General features: G+C 37.1%; 1 protein-coding gene across 3 annotated transcripts in view; it reads left to right on the top strand.

Moving 5' to 3' along the window:
* DYM (dymeclin) overlaps positions 1–19885 on the top strand; it is a 379359-nt gene that overhangs the window by 188082 nt on the left and 171392 nt on the right. The window contains exon 14 of one of the 3 annotated variants that reach the window (XM_060310367.1): positions 18339–18503. The exons of the other annotated variants lie outside the window; for them this stretch is intronic. Coding sequence (XP_060166350.1) covers positions 18339–18503 — 165 coding nt within the window. The remainder of the gene's footprint in view (positions 1–18338; positions 18504–19885) is intronic. 3 annotated transcript variants of the gene reach the window in all.

The raw sequence follows: 19885 nt of genomic DNA, 5'->3' as shown, positions 1-19885 counted from the left end.
CAATGTATGATATTTGTCTTTGTCTGGCTTACTTTCCTTAGTATGATAGTCTCTAGGTCCATTCATGTTGCTGCAAATCATAGTAAGCGTTTTCCCTCCTTTTCTGATCTCTTTCATCCCATCTTGGCCATTTCCTGTATCCAACAGTTACAACTTTTGTCTTAAAAAAAGCATATGAAGCCTTTTATAAGGCACCTAGCTCTAGAAGTTGGTAGATTGTTGCAAATTTTGATCCAAATTAATGTAAAGTAATTCATAGAATGAATAGAGTGATAGCTCGTAAGGTCTTCAGAACTATTTCAGGATGGCCAGCTTTGAACTTAATCATGTTGATCCAGTACTTTACTCCATGGAAAGAAAATTAAAAGTTTTTGTTTGTTTGGGGAGGGTGGAAGTGATTAAAACGGTTGAATCTTTTGCACTTCTGCCATGTGGACAAATCATGGGATTCTTTTAAAATTTAAAATACTTAGAAGTTAGGGCCTTAGAGAGAAATTATTGTGTAAGTTCCTGTTGCTAGTGATTTATAGACCTTTGCTCACTCCTAAGGAAGGAAGGAATTCTATATTTATGGTTATGACTCTGAATCCCAGCCCAGCATACAGCGTGATTGTCAGTGTAGTATAAAATGCACAGAGACCCTCATAAGCAGAGTGACCTGTGGATCACTGAATATGGAATATCAATCGTTGCCAGTTTTCCTCTAGTGAATCAGTAGATATTGTGCTTTCTTAACGCCAGGCATTGCGCTGGGCGCTAGGGAAACAGAAATTCACGATCTGCCCTCAAAGAGGTCAGGGTTGAGAGAGAAGATAGATACGAAGACAGTTACAAATGTATTTTGTTAAGTTGTGTATTGGCAGCAAGCACAAGGCAAAATGGGAACCTAGAACGGAAAGCACCAGAATGTGCCTGAGGCAGTCAGGGAAAGCCTCATGGGAGAGTCACACTTACAGAATGGAGGAAGAGGAGTTTGCCAAAAGGACAAGGAGATGGAATGAGCATCTCCAGATAGTTGGCAGCAGGTGCAAAGAGCCAGAGGCAAAAGAACACATGCCTGTCTTTTCCCCCAGGAATAGGTGTCCTGGCGTGTCTGTCAGGTACTGTGGCAGAAAGGCTAATACTTCATTTAGGCTGATGAGAGCATTGAGCTGGTGAGACCGAGATCAGGCTTTTCATCTTCACCCACCTACGCCAGTGAGCTTCTTCAATTTCATGATGACCACATTCCTGTAACAGACCACTCCCGTGATCCTTGCCTGCCAGCTCACAGATGTGGGTATGGTGTGTGTCACCACACCCACGTGGGTGAAAGGTTGAGGGAATGTGGTTCTTCCAGTGTATATCCATGAGCACACTGAAAAATGACTCCAAAATGGTCTTCTGATGATGGGTTATTAGCATAATTTCTATATGTGAAGATTTGTTCTTATTTTTAATGACCTCAATAGATTTCCAACTCTTGATTGTATAGCATTTTATCTTGTGTGTATTTTTCTAGCTCTGCTATAGAAAGGATGTGACATATTTAATCAGTCTTAACAGAATTGGCCTTTGTTTCATGGCTCCAGATGCTCTAACTTCACTGATCTAATACTTATGGCATATATGTTGAGAATTAAGACTCAGAACTCAGATTTTTCAGAATAATTTTACAATAGCTGTAAATCTTTCTGTGCCTTTTTGTCAAGAGAGCGTTTGTAAAATATAATGACCATAGAAGTGAACAAGCTTTTTGATGGTCATAAAATGTGCTGAATATGCTATTTTATACCTATTTCATTGTGAACCCAGTCTTTCTATTACATTCTTAGTGTTTATACCCCAGATTACTTAGTGTAGACAGATGTGTGTGGACTGAGGGACACTTTTGAATCTAGTATATAGTCATTATGAATGTCCCCTGAAGACTAGATTTTTGAAAACAAGTCTTTTAATTTCTCAAGATGATATGTAAAGATAAATTTTTAAAATTTCAGGCTAAGTTCTCTGTCTTTAATAGCTATTTCTGTAATGAACATGTGCTTTAGGTCTTCCTTTCCTTCAATCAACTCCACCCCCACTGGAACCAATTTGGAATCTGTGGGCGTCATCGCTTTAACGTGTGCTCTGTCAATCTACCACTTCCCTCAACACAAGGAAGGAACATAATGACATATAGAAATGTTTCTTTCAAAATATAAATTGTAAAGAAATCCAATCAAGAAATTGTTTTCAAGTAAATTTTCTTTCCTTATGAAATTTCCATCAGTGTTCCCTTCCTCCCAACTCTTAAGTTCGTGAGAAGAAAGCGTTAGGAACTTGAAATGAATGTCTGCATTTGTAGATTTTTTTAGACCTTGTTATTAGACCACAAGTAGGGTAGAGAACAGCACACTATTAACACGTTGAAATACAACTTCAGGCCATATAGGATAACTGTGCATTATTGGGAACAAGCCAGCTCCACATTGCTGCATGGCCATATTGGATACTTGTAGGAGCAAACGTCTATAATGGAGAGCCACGGCGACATTCTTTTTAAATGGTTGCCTTGTCCACAGTCAAAAGACTTTTTTAAAATACATATGCCATGTAAAAAGGAATGCCGGTAATAAATTGATTTGTTTATCCACACCTGTAAATTAGATTGTCACATCATCTTTAAAACAAGGGACGATGTTATACTTAATGAGTACCGTGTAAGTTTCCATCTGCTTAGTCTAATATTTTTAGATATTTGGTACATATGACACATAATGTTTACAAAACTTAAAAATATATATTTTCAAGTGCCTTATCCCCTTTGCTTTTATAGTATGTGAAAATCAGTGCTTTTAACTACTTTGTTTTCTATAAAAAGGAGAATGAGATTCTGTAAACTGTAATCAAAGGCAAAGTTGAGATTCTCAGAAACATTCTTGGAAATAAAGTTTGCCCCTAAAAGTTAGTATGATTAATCCTATAGATACTACCAAATATATATCTGATTATAACAAATATTTTAAAATCAGGAAGCAAGTACATTTACAAAGACATCATGAAATTGCCATCTAAAATGTTTGCCTATTTTTTTTTACTGCTTCCTCCTACCCTTTTTTAAATTGAAACGTAGTTAATGTACAGTATTATATGTTACAGGTGTACAGTATAGTGACTCACAATTTTTAAAGGTTATACTCCATTTATAGTTATTATAAAATATTTGCTATATTCCCTGTGTTATACAATATATCCTTGTAGCTTATTTTATAGACAGTAGTTTTTAGTCTTAATCCCTTACCTCTGTATTGCCCCTCCCCCCTTTCCTCTTCCCACTGGTAACCACTAGTTTGTTCTCCATATTTGTGAGTCTGTTTCTTTTTTGGTTATATTCACTAGTTTGTTGTATTTCTTAGAGTCCACATATAAGTGATATCATGCAGTATTTGTCTTTCTCTGTCTGACTTATTTTGCTTAGCATAATACCCTCCAAGTCCATCCATGTTGATGCAAATGGCAAAACTTTTATTATTTTTTATGGCTGAGTAGTATTCCATTGCACACGTGTGTGTGTGTGTGTGTGTGTGTGTGTTTGTGTGTGTGTGTGTATGTGTATACCACATCTTTTTTTTTACATCTTTATTGGAGTATAATTGCTTTACAATGGTGTGTTAGTTTCTGCTGTATAACGAAGTGAATCAGCTATACATATACGTATATCCCCATATCTCTTCGCTCTTGCGTCTCCCTCCCACCCTCCCTGTCCCACCCCTCTAGGTGGACACGAAGCACCGAGCTGATCTCCCTGTGCTATGCGGCTGCTTCCCACTAGCTATCTGTTTTACATTTGGTAGTGTATATATGTCCATGCCACTCTCTCACTTCGTCCCAGCTTACCCTTCCCCCTCCCCGTGTCCTCAAGTCCATTCTCTACATCTGCGTCTTTATTCTTGTCCTGCCCCTAGGTTCTTCAGAACTTTTTTTTTTTTAGATTCCATATATATGTGTTAGCATACGGTATTTTTCTCTTTCTGACTTAACTTCACTCTGTATGACAGCCTCTAGGTCCGTCCACCTCACTACAAATAACTCAATTTCATTTCTTTTTATGGCTGAGTAATATTCCATTGTATATATGTGCCGCATCTTCTTTATCCATTCATCTGTTGATGGACACTTAGGTTGCTTCCATATCTTGGCAATTGTAAGTAATGCTGCTATGAACATTGGGATGCATGCATCTTTTTACGTTCGTGTTTTTGGGGTTTTTTCACATATATACTCAGGAATGGAATTGCTGGGTCATATGGTGGTTCTATTTTTAGTTTTTTGAGAAACCTCCATACTGTTTTCCACAGTGGCTGAACCAATCTACATACCACAAACAATGTAGGAGGGTTCCCTTTTCTCCACATCCTCACCAGCACTTGTTATTTGTGTTCTTTTTGATGATAGCCATTCTGACAGGTGTTAGATGATATCTCATTGTGGTTTTGATTTGCATTTCCCTGATGCTTAGCAATGTTGAGCATCTTTTCATGTGCCTGTTGGCCATCTGAATGTCCTCTGTTTTTTTGGATCTTTCTCCTAAAGCAAAGGAAATAAAAGCAAAAATAAACAAATGGGACCTAATTAAACTTAAAAGCTTTTGCACAGCAAAGGAAACCATCAACAAAATGAAAAGACAACCTACTGAATGGGAGAAAATATTTGCAAATGATATAACCGATAGGGGGTTAGTATTCAAAATATATAAACAGCTCAAATAACTCGACATAAAAAAAAACAAACAATCCAATTAAAAAATGGGTAGAAGACCTGAAATATTTACTTATTTTTAAAATTTCTAAAAATGTTCATGTTGTAGGTCTTTATTGATGCATTTATATCCCCAAATAAGTAGCTAATTTAGGATGAAAGTGCTTATTAGAAGATTTTTAAATCAGAGAATTTAATTAAGTTTCAAGTATCAATGATAGTATAAATTCTAACTGATTAAAATGTTGTGTTACACTGCAAATCCAGGGGATTTTCTTATTTTGAATTTCTTCAGCAAATGAGAATAAAACAAGTCACAGAAAAGAAGTTTATATCATAGTGTTATATTGTTGTTGAAGAGGTCCTTTTTTTATTATTATTACAATCTCTATTACTTTCTAGACCTGGCAGTGGGTTATTAGGTCATTTCATCCCTTCTGAGCTAGTACTAGATTGTTCCTTTCAATGTATTTTCCAGTGTTTGGGCCAGTTTGTTAATCCTTCATACTAGAGATTCCCAGGATCTTCATTGCTGGCAATAGATTTCGCTCCAGGAAAAATGGCTTCTGCTGCCAGGGAGTTAAATGATTCAAGGGCTGTGCTTCCACCACTGCTGTGTAGTTTCCTGACACTTGTCCCAGATTTTATTTTGCTTAATTTTTTGGATATCCTTAGATATCCACACTGATTGTAAGTTTTATCCTATGTAAAATTATGTGTGTGAGAGCTATTTTTTAAAATTTTTGGTTTGCAAAAATCACCCCTGGCAACTTAATGGTATTTAATGCACTTAAATGAGCTAATCAGTGGTATTAAACAGAAGTCTTATATCCAGAGTTGTGTTTTAATGAATGGTGTTTTTTTATGTTGCTAACAAAAGGGACTGTTGGTCACCAATGACTTTCATATTGCTAAATCGAGGAGACATTTTCTGTCTTATTTGTCCTCTCAGTTGCATTTGACACTTTTAACTACTCTTTCCTTAAGACAGTCTCTTCTTGGTTTCCTCATCTTCCTTCTGGGTTGATTGGTTTGTTTGTTTTTGCCACTCCTCAAAATTCTGTGGAAGTTTGTCTTCCTCTAGTCTAGCTTTAACGTGATCTTATTACACTATTAAATGTTGGCATTTAATACATAAATCCTAGATCCCGTACCCTCTACTCCTTTGGTAGGTGATCTCAGCCGCTGCCACTTATATGTGGATGACTCCCAAACGCATATCTCCTGGCTAGACCTGTCCTCAGACCGCTGAAACCTTTTGGTCCAATCAGATACGTGGTATCATCTTTCAAGTTTCTCAGAGTCATCTCAGACACAGCACGTCCAAAATGTAAATCTTGCCCTTTCCCAGCGCTCCTCAGTCCTCTTTCTTGTTCCCTGCCTCAGTGAATGACATCACCTTTTATGTGAGCCTGAAAGCTGGGAGTTATTTTTTGACACCCCCTTTCTCTTACCTGCCACATCCAATTGAGTAACAAGTCTTGTTAGTAACTCTGTCTCAAATCCATTCGCTTCTCTCCTTTACTCCATTGCCTTAGTTCCCTACAGTAACTTCCGAACTGGTCTGTTACCAAATCTTTCCTCAACTGTCTGCAGCCAGACTGCTCCTTTCAAAATGCAGATCTTATCTTGTAACTCTTCTGCTTAATAGACTTCAGTTGCTTGCCATTGTTCTTAGGATAAAGACAAAACTCCTGGGTAATCTGGCCCCATTTACCTCTCTTCTCCCACAAGGTCAGCTCCTGCCACACTGTCTTTTACTTGCATAGGATACGTGTTCCCTTTGTTCTGACTTTCACCATTGTTCATATATGTGATGGCTTCATCTCTTGATGATTGACCAAATTAGTTGTTTCATTATAGGCTGCCAGAAGGAAAAATTTTAATTATAATAGTACATGCATATTTTTAGGTAGGATTCTTTTCCAGTTAGGTTTAGTTAGAAAGACATGATTAATGCTTAATTAATTCTTTCCCTTCAAGTGCCCTTGTTACCTCCAGTCATAACTAATGCATCTTTGTTTCTTGTTTGTTTTATTTTATTATGATCTCCTTGATCTCTGTCTCTCTATATATATACATATATAATATGTTTCAGTGTATATACATTGCGTGTGTGTGTGTGTGTGTGTGTGTGTGTGTGTGTGTAATGTGTTTCAGTCACTTGCAGAGTAATTTTTCTGATATCTTATTGAGCTATCTTTGGCCAATGGCAGACCTCGTATGGTATTGTCTCTGTGTCCTTTTGATAGGACCCCATTTGTCTTTGATAGTTTTCTTGCTTCCTTGCTCTTAGGCCAATAAGATGTCTCAGGCCATCTTGCACATTTCCTGTCTCAGACGTAGAAACAGCCATTCTTCTAAGGACTCTGGTTTCTTTTAGTGGGAATGATACTTAGAAACCACAGTCTGGCTCGTAGGTGATAGGGGTGCTAATTGCTAAGGAGATTGTCATTTCTTATAGCTCTCTTTAGTGGACAAAGCTAGGAAAATATAAATTCTTGAAAAGGAAAAAGTTTATACTGCTAGTTCTGATTCAAATTTAAGATTATTTAACATAAATTCTGATTTGATTGTTTGAACAGCATTAATATATTTTTCCTCTTTATCCTACTAAATATGTCTCTATATGTCTGTGTGTCTCTCTCATGTCTGTGTGTCTCTCTCTGTGTATATATGTATGTATATTTGTTTCAAAATAATGTTAATATTGCTACTGTCAGTGAATGAAGTTTAGGATTTTTGGTGTCTCTTTGTCCTTAGAGTATATCCCACTGAGTATGTAGGATCAATTCTACATTTTAAAGTTATACAAAATAATTATTTGTGTAGTTTTATCATCACTTGATATACAGTTAAATTCATTTCAGTTCTCAGTTTGAGGGAGTTTTTTCTTTTTGATTTAATTTTAGTTTTTGAAATTATTTTGAGCTTTACTGATAGAATATAATTTTCTCATCATTGCCCGAAACACAACACATCTAATATGATGAGTTCACTTATGTTGCCGTATTTTAAGAATAACCAGTGGTGTACTAAGCAGTGGATGATATCAGTGGTTTAGGCAATAAGGGAGTGTATTGTCTATGCCCGTAAAGAATTTTAAAACTACAGTAAGACCAACTAAAAGTTGGTATCCATTTTACTATCAATTGTAAATACTGTCAGTGAGAAAATACTCCTCTTTGCCTTTCTTACATTGCTGAGAAGGTTATTAATCAATGTGAATGTCCAAAGAAGAGTAATAAGACTGATGAAGAATTTAGAAACTGTAGTTCTTGAAAGGTAGAAGAACAGATGTTTAGTATCAATGAGAGAAGAAAAAATTAAGGGGTTCACAATTTCTTTATACAGTCAAAAGCTATTATGGAGAGAAAAAAGTTAGACTTTGTGTATCTAATTCCAGATGTCATAACTAGGTAGAAATTTAACTTACTTTAAGGAACAATTTTCTAATTGTTACACTTATCTGTGGAATGGGGCTGTCTGTCAAATTAGAGAGTTCCCTTTTGCTTAAAGATGTATATAGTAAGAGCAATATGAAAAACTTGCAGGAGTGCTTAGAAGGACATTCTGTTGTGGGTAGAAGACTGGATAAAACGACCGCTCGGCTCTTCCCAGCCCTGTGACTATGAAATCACAGATCCGCATTATCAGGCGTCATCATTTTTCCAGTCCCGTCCACTGAAAAAACTCATTATCTTGTTCATGTCTGAGCCCTATTCAGATTTATTAATATCTCTTTCAGTTGAAATATCAAATGTTTTTATTCAGCTATGGAGTAAAGAATGTAAGTTAGCTCATAATATTATGAAATACTCGAGAAGTTGAAATTGTAGTTCTCTTAGGCATTCATTTCTCAGCTCAGATGTCATTCCGTTGGTGAAACCTTTCTGAACAACACAAGTTAGCCCCTCTGTCCCCTCTCCCACCACCCTTGTTCATATTTTCTTTATTTCATTAACTGAAATTTTCTTGTTATTTTTTTTTTTACTCAATTGTTCTCAGTCTTCCTTCCTATTCAAATGCATGTTCTGTGAGATCAGAGCCCATGTGCATAAAACGTCCATATTCCTGTATTCTTGCCATCCCCATCAGCTTCTTTTTAAAAAACACGTCTTCCAGTTTGATAGCCAAAAATTGGTGCTTCATTCTTGAAATTTTGTTTTTTTAATCACTAGTGAGAGTAAATTGTTTTCAAATGTTTATTGCTTGTATATTTTATGAATTACCAGCATATGCACTTTGTTCATTTGTCAGTTGTGTTTTTCATCTTTCATTTATTGATTTTAAAGAGTTCTTTATAGACACAAGGAAAAATTGACTGTCTTATGTTATAAATATATGTGTTACCTTTTAATTTTAGTGATTGTTTTGACATCTTAAATGTTTATAAAGTAACATCAATAATCCTTTTTCTTATGGCCACATCTCCCACTTCCCTCTTTTATTCTTCTGGTCCTTTGGTGGATTTTGTTTGATTTACTATGTAAGAAATATGTCCGTTTGGGGTTTTTTTGGTTTTTTTGTTTCAAATATGTTACTGGTTTTTCCAGACACATATCAAAAAAAAATCCCTCTCCCTTACAAAGTTTAAATGCAACCCTTAGCACATACTAGATTCCGTTTTTTGGTTTTCTTAGCTGTCATATTGATTCACATGTCTGTTTTTCTTCTAGCACTTTTCTTTCCACTTTTATTATTATAGACTTATGTATTTGAATAGCATAAGGTTAAATCCCTCCTAATTACTATTCTTTTTCAAAGTCTTCTTGGCTCTTTTACCTATTTCTTCTTCTACACAGGAGCTCAGTACTTGTAGTTCATAAATCTGGGACATAGGGATCATATGAATGGGCTTCAGGCATTCCATGAAGATCTTGAAATTTTATATAAAATTTTGTGTGTATGTGACTTGCTGCATTTTCCTGTAAGGGGATCCATATCTTTTATTGGCTTTTAAGATGAACACTTAAATAAAAGAAATTTAGGAATCACTGTAAGAGAGTTACACTGTCAAAAGTAAACATTCCTATTGCGATTTTTAATCTGTGGAGGATAATGGCATTCTTTGTATTTTGTTTTCCCATGCAGAAGCATACTGGTGTGTCTTCATTTATTGAAAACTTCTTTTATGCACAATAGTAAATTTTTATAATTTTCTTCAAATTGGTGCTAAACATTTATTATTAATTTAGTTTTCTTGGTATTTTAAACCTACTGGTGAATCTGCTGACAAGCTTTTTCGAAAGAAAGGAAGGGAGGCAGGGAGAAACAAAAATGGAGATTGGAAAGGGATACACAGAATAGTCTAGGTAGTCCATAAAGTTTAACCTGCCCCTGGTAACCTCATTTTTATGTTGTAATTTTATTGTCAAAGTATTGTAAAATACATTATTAGAAAGCCTGACCCTGGGTTCTTTTTAGAGCATCACTCTTCTTGCTTGTGGTTTTGGGGATCTTTTACAGACTTAAATGTTGTTCTAGGACAGAAATTTTCCTATTTTACTTTGGTGAGGCATAACCATATCAAGTAACATTTCAGAACTATACATTGCATAATCTTGGACATTTTCATGTAAGAAGGCACTAAAGAGAATTTATTTTTTATGAAAGTGCAGCTCTTAAGTAACAGTGACTGTTTTTTATGGGATAGCTCCAGACCACATTTGCTTACTTCCCACACTCTAGTTTTTCTGATGTCCTAAGCTTTAAGTATAGAGGTCAGGATGACATTTGAGGGCTCTAGGTTTGCGTTCCATAACCTTAAAATGGATGTTATTCACTATATCAAAAAGGCTAGTTTGGTTTTCTTTAAGTTTTTTGATGTTATAATATTGTATTTGTTTTTAAAAACCTTTTAAATTGCAGCCTTGGAAAGATCGTATAAAGATTTCTTATTTACCTTTAACTCAAATTCCCAAAATGTAAAACTTTCACATTTGCTGTATCATTGTGTGTCCTATTTTTTTCTGAAACGTTTGAGAATAAGTGTATAAACAAGATGTACCTTTACCACCAAGAACTTCAGTGTGTATTTCTTAAAAATAAAAAGATATTTCTCAAAATTAGGAAATTAACATTGAGAAAATACTCTTGTCTAATCTACAGGCACTCAAATTTTGTCATTTGCCCCACTAATTTCCTTTCTAGGAAAAAAAAAAAAGCCTTTTTATTACCCTAGTCTGGGATCCAATCCCAGAATCACATACTACATTTAGTTGTCTTCTTTATTCTTCTTTAATCCAGAACAGCCCCTTGGTTTTTCCTCATCTTTCAAAATTTGAAAAACACAGACCCTTTTTTTTTTAAAAAAAGAATGCCCCTCAGTTTGGATTTGCCTGATGATTCCGTGTGGTTAGACTTAATCTCTACTGTGATCATATCAGGAGACACATAAGGTTTACTTTACTGATGTTAATATTCACTGTGATCGCTTGTTAAAGGTGGTGGTGATTCGCGTTTTTAAAGAGCACAATTTTTATGTTTTCTTAAGTTTTTGCTTTCCTTTGGTGGATTGAGTCCTGGAGTCCTTTTTAGGACTCAGTAACAATATCTATTTAATTGTAAACCTGTTAAAAAAATTTTTCTAACGCTACCATATCTTGGACATTATCAGCTTCTTTTTTTTTTTGGTTTTTTTTTTTTGCGGTACGCGGGCCTCTCACCGTTGTGGCCTCTCCCGTTGCGGAGCACAGGCTCCGGACGCGCAGGCTCAGCGGCCATGGCCCACGGGCCCAGCCGCTCCGCGGCATGTGGGATCCTCCCAGACCGTGGAACGAACCCGTGTCCCCTGCATCGGCAGGCGGACTCTCAACCACTGTGCCACCAGGGAAGCCCATCAGCTTCTTAATAATACTTTTATATGGGAGAAGTGAGCAGGAATAGGACTTGGAGAACTTCGAGAGCAGATGGGTCCTGGGCTTGGATATTCATTTATAGAGTTAGAAAGCCTCGGGCTGGAGCATGACAGCATTGTTGGTGGATTCCACTGGATAGAGTTCTTCCATTACTAATTGACAGGATGGTTAACATGTCACTTCTTTATTCTGCAGTTTTATCATTTGTTAAATGGGGATTCTGATACCTGTTTTTAATTACCGTGGTGGAATATGGGGACAAAAAACATAAGTAGGTCATAAATGTGAAAGTATTTTTTTTCACATTCCTCCTTCATATATTTATGGCTGAAAAACATGAAAATACTGTTGATTAGTGTTTCTCTATGTGCTGATGGCCAACACAGAGATCTCTAGTGAATTTTTCTAGGAGGTCTGTCCTTGACCTGTTTCTATTCAGTGCTTCTATTAATGATTTTCTTAGAAGAAATCGTGAGAGATATTCTCAGTTTAGTAGATGACAAAGTCACAGAGTTCATATTCAAAATTAGCTTGACATATTAGAATGAAACCAAGCACTGCAAGATGACATTTCCTAATTTAAGTTCCAAAGATCAGTTGTAAAATAAAGGATTGGAAAGGTTGTCCTATAATGCGTTACATTTGGTCACCAGCTTAATATGAGCAACTGCTAAAAATCCTAATGTAAACCTCTGCTCATCAAAAAATATTATACTGTTCCATTCATGGAAGGTAAGTAATATTATCACTGTGTTCTAAGAATATTCAAAAATTAGAGCATCTAGAAAAAGGTAACCAAGATGCTGATCTTTTTGTCTCAGCAAGATTTCAATCAGACGCCATATAACTTTTTCAGTAATGATTAGAAGGTATTCTTTTGTGTAAAATGCTGAAGTAAATACAACATCATATCTTTTTATCCATTTTCATATTTGTACCTTTTGAAACATTTTATTAATTTTACGTAGACTGCATGCCTTTAAAATAATTTCATAACTGAAGTCTCGTTCAGCAACCAATAAATATTATTTATCCAGTGGATGCTCATAAAAATTAGTTAATAATGACAACTGAATATAATTAAAAGCCAATTTTCTGTGCCTTTATTTATATTTAAGGACTACAGATTGAGCTGAATTCAAAATAGCAATTTCAAAGTCTAGGGTCTACTGAATTTTGAATTCATTTTTTACCATTTTTACAATTGCTGTGAAAATATTCAGACAGACTTCATGATAGAGTTGTAAGTGGTTAAAAGGTAATTCCGAAAAGCTAGTTGTGTTGTTTTTTGTTCATTTCTTGGTTTTTTTGTTGTTGTTGTTGTTGTAAGCTAAAAGTATGAAGCTAAAGGATTTCTCACGCAATGAGAATACATCTGTCACATGGCTGCTGGTCACCTGGGCTATTTCCATTCACTCTCTATTAAAAATAATGAAGAATATTTCAAGATGATTAAATTAATAGGAAGGAGCTTCTCTAAATTGAACAGTAGCTCTGTTTATAAAAATATTTTTAACTATTTCAATCATATGGCTTGAAAAGTTATTATTTATTTAGCATATTTGGAAATTATCTTAAAGGTGTATTATTACCAAGGCTACCTTGAAACACTCCTTTTCTTGATTTCTGACAACACTCTTAGATTTTCTTCCTGCCACTCTAGTTACCACTTAGTATTCATTATCATCTTCCCTACCTCTCTCTCCCTCTCTCTCTCTCTCTCCCCCCTCCCCTCTCTCTCTCCCCCACTCCCCTCTCTCTCCCCCCTCCCCTCTCTCTCCCCCCTCTCTCTCTCCTCTCTCCCTCCCTCCCTCTCTCTCTCTCCCCTCTCTCTCTCCCTCCCTCCCCTCTCTCTCTCTCCCCCCTCCTCTCTCTCTCCCCGCCTTCTCTCTCTCCTCTTTCCACCCTACCCTCTCTCTCTTCTCTCCCTCCCTCTCTCTCTCTCCCCCCTCCCCTCTCTCTCCTCTCTCTCTCCCTCCCTCCCTCTCTCCCTCCCTCCCTCCCTCTCTCTCTCCCTCCCTCCCTCTCTCTCTCCCCCCTCCCTCTCCCCCCCCCGCTTCCCCTCTCTCTCTCCCCCTCCCTCTCCCTCCCTCCCTCTCCCTCTCCCTCTCCCTCTCCCTCTCCCTCTCCCTCTCCCTCTCCCTCGCTCACCTGGCAAGGCTGTAACTTCTGGGTCGTGCTTCTGTCTCATCACTTTGACTATAGGTGATCTCATACATGCTCTCAGAGTTTTGATTTCCATCTGTGTTTCTATGTCTCTATCTACCTGTATCTCTAGGTTAGTTAGTCCACACCTCTCCTAGCTTCAAACTTACCCATATACCAACTTTTACTGACATCTCACAACTACAGTATCTGATACCGTACATGTTCAAAACCAGACTCATGATCTTTTCCATAAAACCTGTCTCTCCTTCAGTTTCTCCTATCTCAGAAAGTTTACTTTCATTCAGTTCCTAATACAGAAATCAGGGAGTCATTCTTGATATCTTCCTACACTGGCACCGTCCCCCATTCCAATCAGTGTGCAGGTTTTACTGGTTTTACTCTGCTGTACCTGTCCTCTAAGCCATCAGCAGTATTTGCCTGAACTGTTGCAGTAGCTTCTTACTGTTCTTTGCTTTTCTACTCCTGCCCTTGTTTAGTTTTATCTTTCAACTTTTGCCCCTCTCCAATTTTATCTTTGCACTGCAGAAATGTATCTTAAAAAATGTAAATCAAAAAAAAAAAAGTGTAAATCAGGGACTTCCCTGGTGGCACAGTGGTTAAGAATCTGCCTGCCAGTGCAGGGGACACGGGTTTGAGCCCTGGTCCAGGAAGATCCCACATGCCGTGGAGCAACTAAGCCCGTGTGCCACAACTACTGAGCCTGTGCTCTAGAGCCTGCGAGCCACAACTACTGAGCCCGCGTGCCTAGAGCCCATGCTCTGCCACAAGAGAAGCCACCACAGTGAGAAGCCTGCACACCACAAAGGACAGTAGCCTCTGCTCTCCACAAGAGAAAGCCCGCGTGCAGCAATGAAGACCCAATGCAGCCAAAAATAAATAAATTTATTTTAAAAAATGTAAATCAGATATAGTGGCTCTCCGTTCAATCCCTTCATTAATTTTCCATGATAGGATAAATCTTTTAAAATAGCACATAGCCTGCATGCGCCTGCCTTACCTTTGACCATGTATTCACTGTTACAGCAGCTGTACTGAACTTCTTTCAGATCCATGAACTCGCCTAGATCTCCCTGCTTTAGAATATTCCCTCTGATTGAAAGTATCACTCCTGTGCCCCTTTAAATTTTTAAAAATTAATTAGTTATTAATTTATTTCTGTGATACATGAAAATGGCAAAAAGTGCAAACAGTACAAAAGGTAAAGAGTGAAAAGTGTCTCCTCCATTCATGTTTTCCTTTTTTTGTGTGGTCAAATTTATGTCTTTATTTTTAAATGACTCTCAGATGTATGGTTTATTTTTGAGCTTTCTTGTAGTAGTGTTTTTCTTTCAAGGCTTTGATCAACTTGGAATTTATTTTAAGAGGTGAGGTAGAAAGTCAGCTATATTTTTTTTCTAGTTATTTACCCAGTTAACTTAATATCATTTATTGAATAACTTATCTGGTTTTCTGTTTTAAAGTGCCACCTTTATCTTACACTAGGTTCCTGTCCTGTTTGAGTCTGTTCTGGTGTTCTGTCTGCTCATGCACTATACCAAACTGTTTCTGATAATGTCGCTTTAGAGTATTTTTTAATAGGTGGCAGAGCTAATCCCATCTTATAACTCTAGTTTTTCAGAATTTCCTGGCCATTTTTTTTAAATTAATTTATTTATTTTGGGCTGCGTTGGGTCTTGCTGCTGCGCACGGGCTTTCTCTGGTTGTGGTGAGCAGGGGCTACTCTTCATTGCGGAGCACGGGCTTCTCATTGTGGTGGCTTCTCTTGTTGCGGAGCACGGGCTCTAGGTGCACAGGCTTCAGTAGTTGTGGCACGCGGGCTCAGTGGTTGCGGCTTGCGGGCTCTAGAGCACAGGCTCAGTAGTTGTGGCGCACGGGCTTAGTTGCTCCGCGGCAAGTGGGATCTTCCCGGACCAGGGCTCAAACCCGTGTCCCCTGCGTTGGCAGGCCAATTCTTAACCACTGCACCACCAGGGAAGTCCCCCCACCCTGGCTCTTCTTAAATGTTCAGTTTCCTATATGAACCTTAGAATTAACTTGTCTAGTTTCTAAAAAATCTTACTGATATTTGTGAGGATATAAATTTTTAGATTAACATATGAACATTTGGTGACTTTACAACCCTAGAGTTTCCTGTCTAAAAAATTTTTTTTCCATTTTATCGAGTCTAAAATTTTTCCTTATTACCATTTTAAAGCTTTCTTCATACATATTTGTGCATAACTTTTGATTTATTCTTGAATACTTCATCATTTTTTGGTGTCATTGTAATGGAATCATGGTATTTTTTAAAAAACTGATTGTTTTTTGAATAGAGGAAGGCTATTAATTTTGAGCCCACTCTTTTTGCCACATTCATATATTATTTGTAATAGATTTTTAATTTACTCCTCCTCCCAGCCCACACTCTTTATTTAGCTAACTTGCATTCTTCCTTAAGATGTCAGCTTAAAGTTCACTTTGCGAGAGCCCTGTCTCAACCTCCACATTTCAAGGAGATCCCCATTTTACTCCTCTTTTTACTCCTCTAAAGCATTCTGTACTTTTCCTTTAGAGTGCTTATTGCAGTTCGAAGTTTGAAATTCTACAGTTTATGGTGGAATTTTGTTACTTTCCCTCTATCTTGTAAGCTCTCTATGGGTAATAGTTGTGTGTATTTTCTTCCTCATCCTGTCCTTAGTGTCGAGCACTGTCCTACATGCAGTAGATAGTAGGTACTGCTTGGCTTATTAGTTGATTGATTCGTTAGTTGGTTGGATGATTGGATTGTCCATTTGTGGAAATTTCCCTGTTTCTAATCTTTCAGTCTCTTAGTTTTATTTTGAGTTCCACCACACTTTAAAAATCACCGTTGCCTCCTTAGGAACTTTGATAGACTTTTGGTATGGTTTTTCAGACATGGTTCTCAAAGACAAATAGTCTAGGCATATCAATTGATGTAGTCACTATTTAGTTAATTGACCTTGATTGACTTGGCATTTTCCTCTTTCAAACTTGTTGTTTTTAAGTGGTCTGAAATGTGATACAAGTGAAATTGCTCTGGCAATAATAATAATAATAAAAAATTCTTACTATTTTACCTTTTTATAATATCACTTCAAAGTTTTGGAGTAATTTAAACTTTTTACTTTCATATTGCATTTGTGGAATTGAGACTTAGATCAAGTACCAGCTGTTATAAAGCTGCCAGTGGATGGGCTGGATCTAGATTTCTAAGTTTTCTGACCCCTAGTATTCCCTCTACCATGGCATCTTCCACATTGCTGTAGTAGTATTACCTGTCTTCCAGGAATGTATTTGTAATACTGCAAAGAGAAAATATCTCACGTCTCTTTGCTCTACCAAGGTAAATTTTATATGGTTATCTAATGACATGATAGTTTGAGACTTTTCCCTCTGTCAGTATATCTTTTTTTCCTTTTAAATAGACTTTTTCTTTAAGAACAGTTTTGGGTTCCCAGCACAATTGAGCAGATTGTGCAGAGAATTCCCATATGCCCCTGCCTCGCCCCTACACTTAGCCTCCCCCACTATCAGCATTCTGTACCAGGGGTGATACATTTGTTATAATTGGTAGACCTACTTGGACACATCATCATCACCCAAACTCCATAGTTTACATTAGGTTTCACTCATGGCGCTGTACATTCTGTGGGTTTGGATAAGTGTATAATGTCATGTGTCCACCATTATGGTATCATACAGAAGAGTTTCACTGCCCTAAAACTCCACTGTGCACTGCCTTCCTCCCCACCAACTCCTGGCAACCACTGATCTTTTTACCGTCTCCATGGTTTTGCTTCTTCTAGGGTGTCATGGAGTTGAAATCATACATTATGTAGCCTTCTCAGATTGGCTTCCTTCACTCAGTAATATGCATGTAAGTTTCCTCCATGTCTTTTCATGACTTGATAGCTCATTTCTTTTTAGTGCTGAATAACATTCCACTGTCTGGATGTACCACAGTTTATTTATCCTTTTACCTACTGAAGGACGTCTTAATGGTTTCCAAGTTTTGGCAATTATGAAAAAAGCTGGTATGAACATCCATGTGTAGGTTTTTGTGTGGACATAAGTTTTCATCTCATTTGGGTAAACACCAGGAAGCATAAATGCTGGATTATATGGTAAGAGTATGTTTAGTTTTGTAAGAAAACTAAAACTGTCTTCCAAAGTGGCTGTACCATTTTGCATTCCCATCAGCAATAAGTGAGAATTCCTGTTACTCCACATCCTTGGCAGCATTAGATGTTGTCAGTATTCTGGATTTTGGCCATTCTCATAGGTATGTAGTGGTATCTCGTTTTAATTTGTATTTCCTTCATAACATATGATGTGGAGCATCTTTTCTTATGCTTATTTGCCATCGGTAAATCTTTGGTGAGGTGTCTGCTTAGGTCTTGTCCATTTTTTTTAAAAATCAGGTTGTTTTCTTGTTTTTAATCTTTTTAATATTCTCTTTTACAGTTGTTTTTTTCTTGGGCACCATCTAGTGAAAATACACAGAAAGCTTTGAGGTCATTGAGAATGATTTATTTTTTCAAAGGAAAACTCCTCTCTTTCTGTTTTTCTCCTTTTACCCTTGTCTTTCAGTTATACCTGCCGCCACTTGCGGAGATATGTTTATGTGTTGGACAAACTGTATTTTCCCCACTCTCACTGTTCTACGCTTCAACATTGCTTCTCGACCCTCAGTGACAATGGAGAGGAACTCTTGTCTTTAACTTGCTCTCACATTCTCAGATCCTATGCTTCCAGGTTATTAACCTATGCTGTCCATTTACTGCATGCTGCATGCTGTATAGTGACTGATGATTGCATGCTTTACTGGGATACATGTCAATTAAATGATGAAGGAGGAAATTTATATTTGAAGTGATACTAAATAATTCTTTTAAAAAGTGGCTGGGATTTTTTTTTTAAACAAATGTCTTAAGTACTTTGTTATGATTCATGGGAGAGAGAAAAGCTTTTAGCCACATAGTTGTCATATAAACTTGACAGAATTTTTTTCTACTTTGCTTCATTTGGAAATCTTTAGGCTTAACTTATAATAGTTGGGAGGGCTCTGTCTGGTTTATGTATGAAATTACATATGAATTTTGAGGTCTCTCTCTTGCTCTGCTCGTATAGCTGAGAGCTGGCTGTGAGGCTGCACCCGTGTTTTGATAGAGGCACGTTCAGCTGAGCAGGTTTGATTTTATAAGAAGGTAGAAATTATTCATTGGGATTTTGTATTTCTCACTCATTTCATTTACATACAGAGGGGTTATAAAATCAGCAAGTTGCAACATGTCCTAGATGAATCTAGATTAAACTTAATGGAGATGGGAGCAGTAAGAAAGAGACAAGCCATCAATCTCAAGTATCAGAGAAAATCAACTCCTGTTGTTCAGTAGAGGGGCAGTATGACATTACTGCTTTGTACTTGAAGTTGACATTTCTAACACAGATTTTCTGCAAGTCAGAGATGACGCACACCAGCACTATACTGTTAGCCAAGTATGATGCCTGAGGGCAGTGTCTTCGCTGCCAGTTGATTTAGAGGAAGACGGAAAAAACTCCATGACCACCTTCTAGAAAAGAGCAAGCATTTAGAATTAAAATAGATCTTTTCAGGTGAAGACGCGTAGGAAAGCTTCAGACTACACAGTATATCTAAGTGGAAACACTTTGATTATTAGGAATTGAAGACAGTGTGACAACTAAGGTGACAGATCCTTTTCTTGGTAGCAGAAAAATTTTAGACTCTCATAATGATGTTGGTCAGACTCTTACTGAGTCAGTAACGACACTTTCAAGAAATGAAAAAAATCAGATAGAAAAGCAAGTGGAAATAATAGATCAACTCTTATGTGTATAATATAGGAGAATTTATCAAACTAAAGCCAGTGACTTTCAACTGGCTTATAAAGTGAGTGAATATCAGTTAAGTGAATACTCTTTGGACCTGGAGACAGAACTTGTCTGGTTTCAGAGAATGGAGAGAGCAGCTACTAATCATTGAACCTCTGAATTGGACACCATAATTGCCTTTGCCCTTGTTTACTAGTGTACTAGTCAGGGTTCTCCAGAGAAACAGAACCAATAGGGGTGTATGTGTGTGGAGAGAGAGAGAGAGAGAGAGAGAATAGTTGAGA

Source organism: Globicephala melas, chromosome 13, assembly GCF_963455315.2.
Source record: "Globicephala melas chromosome 13, mGloMel1.2, whole genome shotgun sequence".
Classification (NCBI taxonomy): domain Eukaryota; kingdom Metazoa; phylum Chordata; class Mammalia; order Artiodactyla; family Delphinidae; genus Globicephala; species Globicephala melas.
The sequence above is the reverse complement of the archived record's forward strand: the minus strand, read 5'-3'. Positions and strand labels throughout refer to the sequence as shown.